This window comes from Mandrillus leucophaeus, unplaced genomic scaffold, assembly GCF_000951045.1.
Source record: "Mandrillus leucophaeus isolate KB7577 unplaced genomic scaffold, Mleu.le_1.0 Scaffold667, whole genome shotgun sequence".
Lineage (NCBI taxonomy): Eukaryota > Metazoa > Chordata > Mammalia > Primates > Cercopithecidae > Mandrillus > Mandrillus leucophaeus.
In genome coordinates this window covers 1,040,986-1,052,147 of record NW_012107219.1, presented here as the reverse complement: position 1 = coordinate 1,052,147, position 11,162 = coordinate 1,040,986, and the positions used below count along the sequence as shown (strand labels likewise).

The 11,162-nt window shown below is 43.0% G+C and overlaps 1 protein-coding gene across 2 annotated transcripts in view; it reads left to right on the top strand.

The window, feature by feature from the left end:
* Nucleotides 1-11,162, top strand: part of FAM135B (family with sequence similarity 135, member B) — a 299,141-nt gene that overhangs the window by 267,686 nt on the left and 20,293 nt on the right. For both annotated transcript variants that reach the window (XM_012001609.1, XM_012001610.1), the window contains exons 13-15: nt 2,103-4,128; nt 6,288-6,454; nt 9,244-9,335. In XM_012001609.1, coding sequence (XP_011856999.1) covers nt 2,103-4,128; nt 6,288-6,454; nt 9,244-9,335 — 2,285 coding nt within the window. The remainder of the gene's footprint in view (nt 1-2,102; nt 4,129-6,287; nt 6,455-9,243; nt 9,336-11,162) is intronic.

Below are 11,162 nucleotides of genomic sequence, written 5' to 3'. Positions count from 1 at the left end.
GTTGTTCCTTTCCATGTTTAGTGCTTCCTTCAGGAGCTCTTGCAAGGCAGGCCTGGTGGTGACAGAATGTCTCAGCATTTGCTTGTCTGTAAAGGATTTTATTTCTTCTTCACTTATGAAGCTTAGTTTGGCTGGATATGAAATTCTGGGTTGAAAAGACTTTTCTTTAAGAATGCTGAATATTGGCCCCCACTCTCTTCTGGCTTATAGAGTTTCTGCCGAGAGATCCACTGTTAGTCTGATGGGCTTCCCTTTGTGGGTAACCTGACCTTCATCCTGGCTGCCCTTAACATTTTTTCCTTCATTTGAACTTTGGTGAATCTGACAATTTTGTGTCTTGGAGTTGCTCTTCTCGAGGAGTATCTTTGTGGAGTTCTCCATATTTCCTGAATTTGAATATTGGCCTGCCTTACTAGGTTGAGGAAGTTCTCCTGGATAGTATCCTGAAGAGTGTTTTCCAACTTGGTTCAATTCTCTCTGTCGCTTTCAGGTACACCAATCAGATGTAGATTTGGTCTTTTCACATAGTCCCATGTTTCTTGGAGGCTTTGTTCATTTCTTTTTACTCTTTTTTCTCTAAACTTCTCTTCTCACTTCATTTCATTCATTTGATCTTCAGTCACTGATACCCTTTCTTCCACTTGATCGAATCGGCTACTGAAGCTTGTGCATGCATCATGTAGTTCTCATGCCATGGTTTTCAGCTCCATCACGTCATTTAAGGTGTTCTCTCCGCTGTTTATTCTAGTTAGCCATTCATCTAATCTTTTTTCAAGGTTTTTAGCTTCTTTGCGATGGGTTCGAACATCCTCCTTTAGCTTGGAGAAGTTTGTTATTACCGATCATCTGAAGTGTACTTCCATCAACTCTTCAAAGTCATTCTCCGTCCAACTTTGTTCCATTGCTGGCGAGGAGCTGCATTCCTTTGGAGGAGAAGAGGTGCTCTGATTTTTAGAATTTTCAGCTCTTCTGCTCTGGTTTCTCCCTATCTTTGTGGTTCTATCTACCTTTGGTCTTTGATGATTGTGACGTACTGATGGGGTTTTGGTGTAGGTGTCCTTCCTGTTTGATAGTTTTCCTTCTAACAGTCAGGACCCTCAGCTGCAGGTCTGTTGGAGTTTGTTGGAGGTCCACTCCAGACCCTGTTTGCCTGGGTATCACCAGCGCAGGCTGCAGAACAGCATATATTGCAGAACAGCAAATGTTGCTGACTGATCCTTCCTCTGGAAGCTTCGTCTCAGAGGGGCACCTGGCTGTATGAGGTGTCAGTCAGTCCCTACTGGGAGGTGCCTCCCACTTATGCTACTCAGGGGTCAGGGACCCACTTGAGAAGGCAGTCTGTCCATTCTCAGATCTCAAACTCCATACTGGGAGAACCACTACTCTCTTCAAAGCTGTCAGACAGGGATGTTTAGGTCTGCAGAAGTTTCTGCTGCCTTTTGTTCAGCTATGCCCTGCCCCCAGAAGGTGAGTCTACAGAGGCAGCCAGGCCTCCTTGAGCTGCATTGGGCTCCACCCAGTTCGAGCTTCCTGGTTGCTTTGTTTATCTACTCAAGCCTCAGCAATGGTAGACGCCCCTCCTCCAGCCTCGCTGCTACCTTGAAGTTTGATCTCAAACTGCTGTGCAAGCAGTGAGCGAGGCTCCATGGGTGTAGGACCCTCCGAACCAGGCACAGGATATAATCTCTGGTGTGCTGTTTGCTAAGATGATTAGAAAGGCACAGTATTAGGGTGGAAGTGTCCTGATTTTCCAGGTACTATCTGTCTTGGCTTCCCTTGGCTAGGAAAGGGAATTCCCTGACCCCTTGTGCTTCCCGGGTGAGGTGATGCCCCACCCTGCTTCAGCTCACACTCCGTTGGCTGCACCCACTGTCCAACAAGTGCCAGTGAGATGAACTCAGTACTTCAGTTGGAAATGCAGAAATCACCCATCTTCTGCATCACTCATGCTGGGAGCTGTAGATTGGAACTGTTCTATTCAGCCATCTTGGAACCAAGTCCTCAAAGCCAAATTTTTTATTATACAGTTAGACATTTGGATAACTTGTAAACATAGATTCTTATGCTATAATATAATTTTCTTTCTTTTTTTTTTTCCATAGGGCATAACTTGAGTGTTTATCCTAATTTTGATGTTCCAGTGACAAGTCCTACAATAATGAATCTAAAAGAGAAAGAAGATAACTGTATGGTAAATGGCAATTTATCTTTTAGGGAAGACCTTGTCTTGTCTACCATAAAACCATCCCAAATGGATTCTGATGAAGAAGTTATAAAGTGTCCAGAGCTGGCTGAGAATGTGGCCACACAAAAGCATATGGATGTGTGCTCTGAATCTCAGGTGTATATAACAATTGGTGAATTTCAAAACAAAACAGGTGTGCCTGAGGATGAATGTTGGACTGGCCAAACATCTGATGCTGGGACACATCCAATGGCAGATGTGGATACTTCTAGAAGGAGTCCAGGCCCAGAGGATGGACAGGCCCCAGTGCTGACCTACATTGATGTAAAATCTAGCAATAAAAACCCCTCCAGAGCTGAACCCCTGGTGGCCTTCAATGCTCAGCATGAGAACAGGAGCTCTAGAGATAAGTATGGATTAGACAGGACTGGGCCAAGCAAAGTGGTAGTAGGTGGAAGTCACCAAAATGCCATCTCTTCAGACAAAACAACTCTCTATGAATTAAGTACTCTAGGAAAGGGAATAGATCAAGAGGGGAAGATGGTGCTGCTAAGCTTGAAACTCACCCCCTCTGAGCCCTGTGATACACTAAATTCTACTGTGAGGGAGCCCTTAGATATTAGGTCTTCCCTAAAGGACTCTCACACAGAAGAGCAGGAGGAACTCTCAGTGCTATCTGGGGTCATCAAGAGATCTTCATCCATCATATCGGATTCAGGCATTGAGAGTGAGCCAAGCTCCGTTGCCTGGTCGGAGGCCCGAAGCAGGGCTCTGGAGTTGCCCAGTGATCGGGAAGTCTTGCACCCATTTGTTCGAAGACATGCCCTCCACCGGAACTCCCTAGAGGGTGGGCACACAGAAAGTAACACGAGTTTGCCAAGTGGCATCCAGGCTTCTCTCACCTCCATTAGCTCTTTACCTTTTGAGGAGGATGAGCGGGAGGTGGCACTCACTAAGTTAACCAAGTCTGTATCTGCTCCCCATATCAGTAGCCCAGAGGAGGCTGCTGAAGATGCAGACACCAAGCAGCAAGGTGGAAGTTTTGCTGAACCTTCAGATATGCACAGCAAGAGCCAAGGTTCCCCAGGACCTCGCTCTCAACTTTCTGGTGACTCTGGAACACAGGATGCTGGAGAGGACCATCCCCTGGTAGAGATAGTTTTAGATGCTGACAACCAGCAGGGCCCTGGATACATAGACATTCCCAAAGGGAAAGGGAAGCAGTTTGATGATCAAGGACACTGCCTTCCTGATGGCAGGACTGAGAACACTCCAGGTGTTGAAACCAAAGGTCTTAATTTAAAAATACCACGTGTCATAGCACTTGAAAACCCCAGGACCAGATCTCTTCCTAGAGCACTTGTGGAAACCCCAAAGGGCATACCTAAAGACTTGAATGTGGGTCAGCCAGCTCTTTCCAACAGTGGCATCTCAGAGGTTGAGGGTCTCTCTCAACATCAGGTGCCTGAATTGAGCTATACATCAGCTGCTGATGCCATCAACATGAACTCAACAGGCCAGCAAAGCCAAAGCAGTTCACCTTGCATTATGGATGACACAGCATTTAATAGAGGAGTGAATGCCTTCCCGGAGGCTAAACATAAAGCAGGCACTGTGTGCCCCACTGTGACCCATTCCATTCATTCCCAGGTTTTGAAAAACCAAGAGCTGAAGGCAGGCACTTCCATCATGGGGTCCCATCTGACCTCTGCAGAGACCTTCACTCTGGACAGTCTGAAGGCTGTGGAGGTTGTGAACTTATCTGTGTCTTGCACTGCCACCTGTCTCCCTTTCTCATCTGTGCCCAAGGAGACCCCTGCCAGGGCTGGATTCTCTTCCAAACAGACCCTGTTTCCCATCACCCATCAGCCTTTGGGATCCTTTGGAGTTGTTTCTACCCATTCCAGCACGTTGGATGAGGAAGTCAGTGAAAGGATGTTTAGGTAAGCTGGCTGATGGGCTTACCTTTCCCACAACAGTCTTTTAAATTTTTCCACATATTTCTCCATTTCATGCATACTATTTCAAAATTTAGATATCTGTGATTTTCTGATTTAAATGAGGTAATATATCATATTATAGACAATATATCATATATTTAATTCATATTATATGAATTAAAAATACAGAATGCTGTAAGGAAGTAAAAATGGTCAATAAGTCTACCTCCAAATGTAACCACGGTGTATATTCTTCTGCATTTTTTCTATGTGAATCTATATCTATTTATGCTTTTTATACAAAAATGAGACCATTCTGTATAAATGGCAATTGTAAATGTTTAATTTAATAATATATTAGAAATATCTATGTTTGCATCATCATTTTAATAATTACACAACATTCTGTTGCATGAATATACCATGATTTGTTAACCAAATTCTTTACAAATGAACCTTGAAATTTTAACTATTGATTGATTAATTGATTGATTGATTGAGACAGAGTCTCGCTCTGTCACCAGGCTGGAGTGCAGTGGCTCAATCTTGGCTCACTACAACCTCCACCTCCTGGGTTCAAGTAATTCTCCTGCCTCAGCCTCCCAAGTAGCTGGGACTACAGGCACCCACCACCACGCCCAGCTAATTTTTGTACTTTTCGTAGAGATGGGGTTTTACCATGTTGGTCAGGATGGTCTCGACCTCTTGACCTCTTGATCTGCCCGCCTGGGCCTCTCAAAGAGCTGGGATTACAGGCATGAGCCACCGCACCCCGCCAATTTTGTTCAGTTTTTATTATGAATATTATAACTCTCTTATGAATATCATTGTACCTCTACCTTTTCATATTTTGAAAGGGGAGTTCCTTAAGAGCCTTTGAGGAATACAATTCTTCATCAGATTTGACTCCCAAACACCCTTTAACATTGTGGGGCTTTTAAGTTTACCTTTGTAATGCCAGAATTCATTTCTTCATCCTTGTATTGGGCTTGTATTCACAATGTTCTCCCATCTGTAAACTGTATATCTGATTATGTATATAATAGAATCACTTTATCAAAACATCCCATCTTCTTTACCCTTCTGCAAAATGCTAAAGAGTTACATATTAATGGTGTCTCCAAAAGAAATTGCCACAGGCAGGTAAACATTGGTTTTTTTGTTTTATAAAGAATATTAAATACCTATCATATGGTACTTGTCATTAATTCAGTGAGTACACAGCAGACATAGCAGATGCTGTCCAGTACCTGCCTGGCCAGGGGTTCCCTTGCTTTTATTGTATCTGCAGTCTAACGGAGAAACAGACACATGAGAAAAGTAGATGAGGGCAGTGACTGGGTAAATATGATGTTTCATGTGTGCATGGTGAAGCCAGAAGGAAAAGCACCTAATTTGGCTTGGGGAAATGAGTGTGAATAGGGATAGTGGCCAGGCAAAGCTTCCTAAAGAAGATGGCATCTACTCTGAGAAGAAAGTATAAGAGACGATGATGATGATGATGATGATGATGAGGCTAATAACAGATAATAACAAGAAATAGTAAGTGTCAAATTTGAGATTCTGACCTTGGCAGTCTGACTCCAGGGTCCAGTCCCTGAACCATTGTCTTGCCAGGTAACCAAAGAGCATCATAGCCAAGTGAGACAGGCATTTCAGGCACACAGGCCCTCGTGCACCAAGGCATCTAAGTAAAGCCAAGACATGTAGTTCATGCAGAAAATGATAAGAAATGTGTTATTTATGGAGGCTGGGAGTGGTGAGGAGTGATGCTGGAGAAGCAGGGGAAGGCCAAGCCATGGTGGGCCTGGGTGTCAATCAAGCCAAGAAGCTTTCACTTTTTAAAGATTGCATGGGGCCTTGGAGCTGGGTAGAATCTTTGATATCCTGTCATTCTGTCTCCTGTTCAATGCAGGAATCACATAAGCATCTGCAGAACCAAAACCCATAGAGGCTTTGGTTTTCATAGAGTGCTTTCCTGCCTCCTTGTTCAGAACAAAGCTTCACTCACTAGTATGTCCCCTGGGGGCTCAAATCAGCGATTGCCACTCAGCAGGCACTTTGCCTGTGGGTGCTCAGCCCTCCTACATACCAGCCCAGCTCATTTCCTGTTCAACATGAAACACACAGCTTGACTTGTGATTAATTAGTGTATTCTCCAGTTTTTATCAGGCCAAAGAAAAATTTAAAAAAGAACTGAAGATTGAAGGATTTCTGTACAGTGACTTAACTGTACTAGCTTCTGATATACCATATTTCCCACCAGAGGAAGAGGAAGAAAATTTGGAAGATGGAATTCACCTGGTTGTCTGTGTCCATGGCCTGGATGGTGAGTTCTAAAACAAGTTTTCTTCCCAAATTCTGTCATATATACAACTTATAATATTTATGCATTAATTTAGATGAGACATTCATTCAACAGAATGTTCTATTAGCAACTATGGAATGACAGTAATTACGATGAATCTAAGGAAATGATATGACCTTGCTCTTAAAGAAAATATCTCTCTGTCCCAAAAAATCTGTTAACTAAATAAAATACATGAATGAATGAATAAATGTAGTGAAGGAGTGAATGGGATAAATCAATACATAAATAAATGGAATAAATGATTCACAGAATAAGTGTACAAAGTAAAAGAATGAATGGAGTGAATGAATTAATGAAATTAATATATTATGGGAATGAATATGTTAATGAAATGCATGAACACAATAATTTGAACCCATGAATTCATGGAATTCATGAGTCAATACAATGGTCTGAATAAAGGAAGAAATGGAGAGGAATGAATACATGTATTCATTTTGAGGAGCTCAGGTTAGTGGCCCAAACATTTTGCTACCTACTTTTATTTGCCTCCCACTTATAGAATACTTTTTCTATACCAGGGACTTTGCTAGGTTCTGGGATCTGCAGGAACAAAACAAACTTTCTCACTCATCAACTCAATGTCATGCATGACCAGACTGTACCTCTCGTGTGTATGACACTAAAGTAAAATGAGATAAGACTTTCAATATATTTGTTAAAATAAGACATCTGATCAGGCTATAGGCAATTTTTTCCATCATGCACGTGAAAGATGAGGAATGTTATAAAGATAGAGAGGCTTCACCCATTTTGTACTGTCAGAAAATGGAGCCGTGGATCACATTATCAACTGGGCAACAAGTCATGAAAACCACAACCGATACCAAGCACAGGGTGCTTTGGAAGATGAGTTCTCTACTTCAAGGTGCATCTGCCTAAACTCTGCAGAATTTTCAGGATCCACTTGTTCAAATTCAATTTCCAAGGGCTTATGTGTATTAACAGAGAGCTGAGCACATTGATAACAGTTATGAATATTGACACAACTCTTTATGTTGTACAAAAAACTCAAGATTTGTATTCTTATAAATGTTCTCAGTTTATTAAGAACACCATATTAAATCATATTTTCTGAGACAGTTGTAAGTTGCAGAAAGTTCTCTTTCCCTCAGTAGCTGAAGGAGAGGGGGCCATTTCCACCCCTTGCTTAACACTTTATGCTGAATATAAACACTTGCAGCTTTTATTTTCCTAAGGCAGGCCCTGGCATATCATTAGGGAGCTTCAAACAATAGCAACAGTGGAACCAAAGAGCCTAATTTTACTGACAAAAATGAAAGAGGGAATGAACAATAATTAACATCATAACACAAAATGCAGAGATTTCCTTAAAAAAATGACCATTTTATGACTGTGACCCTGCAAGTTTGGGCATGTACTCTGACAGGCCACCAACATGGGTGGTGTTTGGGCATATCTGAGTCATCCTTAAGCATCAGGGACAACCCCGCACACCTGGACTTCCCCCAATTCCACGTGGCACGTTCACCCTCCTTTGAATCATTGGGTAGTTTTATAAAGAATGATATTTTCACTCACAGTTTACAGACTATTTTGGAAATATGACCTGTGGGGCATATTTACATGGTAAAGTAAGTGATTTATATATCTAAATAACCAGCTTCTAGCTTTCAACTCTACAGGGAACTTATTTATTTATTTATTTATTTATTTATATTTTTTTGAGGTGGAGTCTTGCTCTGTCCCCCAGGCTGTAGTGCAGTGGCAGGATCTCGGCTCCCTGAAAGCTCCACCTCCCAGGTTCACGCTACTTTCCTGCCTCAGCCTCCCAAGTAGCTGGGACTACAGGCTCCCGCCACCACACCCAGCTATTTTTTTTGTGTTTTTAGTAGAGACGAGATTTCACCATGTTAGCCAGGATGGTTTTGATCTGACCTGGTGATCCACCTGCCTTGGCCTCCCAAAGTGCTGGGATTACAGGTGTGAGCCACCACTGCTGGCCTCTATAGGGAACTTTCAAGAAATAGGACAAACATTTATTAAGACATAATTGAACCCGTACGACCAACATTAAATTTATGCGTCACTATACTTGCATATAAACCTTATTCTGTTGTATTAAATCCATTTTTTTCACATGACTTTTATTTTGGGAATGCATTTCCTGTATTCTTCGTGCCTTGATAGCCTTGCATTCTTAACCTTTCATCCCTCTGCCCCGATGCTCACTGCTGTGCCTCCATAGAGCTTGCTTTGCTGTGACTCTTGTTCCCAAGAGACAGTCCTAGTCTATTTAGATCACTGTGCCATGATTGGCCAATTGGAAGGTAGGGGGAGGCTTGCAGATTACCTGTAAATGGCAGTACTAGATAGTCTTCTATTAAGCAAGTAACTGAAGACGGGGCTGGTAGGGGTCCCACTGTGCCCCATCAGCCATGCGATGGAACCACTTGCAAAATGGGATTTGTTGTGGAAGAAGGGGAGGCAGTGTACCTCCCACCATTCCTGCATGCAGAGTGTTCACAAGTCACATGCTCACAGATCAGGGATAACTCTATCGAGGTGGGACTGCTAGAAAGGACCAGACTCTGAGTGTGGGGGCCCGAGGGGTGGCAGGAGAGCTGGGATTGTAGCTGTTTTAGTTGTTTATATTAACTACTTAACCAAAACTGAGAAAACTCAGTAGAAATGGGGGAAGAGGGAGAGAGAAAGAAATTCCTCGTGTGTCAATATTTTATATAACTAACTACGGGACTGGGGTGGGGGTTATCTGTCATTTTTAGGGAACAGTGCAGACCTTCGACTGGTAAAGACTTTCATAGAACTGGGGCTCCCTGGAGGAAAACTGGACTTCCTGATGTCTGAAAAGAATCAGGTATGATGATAAAACCATCAGAACTGGAAGAACCCTGGATGCATGCTTCTGTGAGCCTCCTCAACACACCATGATAATTTATGGACACACACAGATAGGAGGAGACCATGAAAAGAAATGCTGGCCAGGCATTTGGATGAGTTGGAAAGAAAAGACGTGCTGTTTTATTTTGGGAGGGAGAGGAAAGGGTAAGAAATGAGAACATGTGAATCAGTTGACTGGAGCCTTTGCCTTCACAGGGCATTAGGGCGGGTGGCAAGTGAGAGCATAAGTTATTTGGGTAATGACTCACTTCCCAACTGTTGGCACTCAGTTCTGCTGCCTTTACTTGGGCACCTGCTCTATGCAAAGTTGTGCACCATGCAGTACACAGAGGTATAGATGTTGAGGGAGAGAGAAGAAAATGATTTTTTGGAGCATCTGCGTACTCTGTACCTGTTTCCTCATTTAACTTCATGGCAGTTCTATCACACGTTGATATCACCATCTCCTCACAGGAGAGGGGACGGAGCTTCTGGGAGTTAGGCAGGGTCCATGTCAGGCTGTCCTGGAGAGGAGGATACTATATGTGATCTCCAGGAAGATAATTCCTGTGTGCACCCAACTTTAATACATGAACAAATCTGACCTAAGAGAGAATGGCCAGGCACGGTGGCTCGCACCTATAATCCCAGCACTTTGGGAAGCCGAGGCAGGCAGATCGCTTGAGCCTAGGAGTTCAGAAACAGCCTGGGCAACAAAGTGAGACCCTTTCTCTACAAAAAATACAAAAATTAGCTTGGTGTGATGGTGGGCGCCTATATTGCCAGCTACTTAGGAGGCTGAGGTGGGAGGATCACGTGAGCCCAAGGAGGTCGAGGTTGCAGTGAACTGTGATCACACCACTGCACTCCAGCATGGGTGAAAGAGCAAGGCGCTGTTTCAAAAAAAAAAAAAAAAAATCAAAAAAGAAAAGAAAAGTAAAGAAAAGAGGATAACCAGGCCAGTCAGAGGAGGGAGCAGGGAAATGAGTGAGCAGCACTTGCTCACTTTGTGTTTGTGATTTGTGCTAGTGAGGTTTTCTTTTCAGGGAAGATAAGAATTGTTAGCAAGAGAGAGCCAGTCAGGAAATAATCCTTCCGGGTGTGCACATCCAGCAACTCTCTGATGCAGCTTCATGGCTGCTGGGTTTCACCTGGAAACTTCAGATCTTTAGAGCTGGACCTTTACACAATTCACTTAATTGCAGGAGTTGGCCATTCAGTACTGATTATGCACACATTGTTACTTTTTGAAAGTTGTCTTGGCCGGGCACAGTGTAATCCCAGCACTTTGGGAGGCCAAGGTGGGCAGATCACGAGGTCAGGAGATCGAGACCATCCTGGCTGACATGGTGAAACCCCATCTGTACAAAAACACAAAAACTTAGGCAGGCACCTGTAGTCCCAGCTACTCGACAGGAGAATGGAGTGAACCCGGGAGGCGGAGGTTGCAGTGAGTCGAGATCGCACCACTGCACTCCAGCCTTTGCGACAGATCGAGACTCCGTCTCAAAAAAAAAAAAAAAGAAAGTTGTCTCATCAGCAGGTCCACTTTCAGTATGTATTAATATACTTTTAAACGCCTTGGTTGGGGAGTTCCTGGTATTACTTTTAAACCTACTGTGATTTCCAAAGCATAGCTCATCATGGTCAACTCAGGCATCATAATTATAGCCATTTGTTTAAATAATGTATATGTTGAATTAATATTTTATAGATGAGGAAATAGGCTCTGAAACGTTAGAGAAAAAAAAGCAGCATCTCTCTTAGGTTACCTAATTTTTTTTTTTTTTTTTTTTTTTTTTTT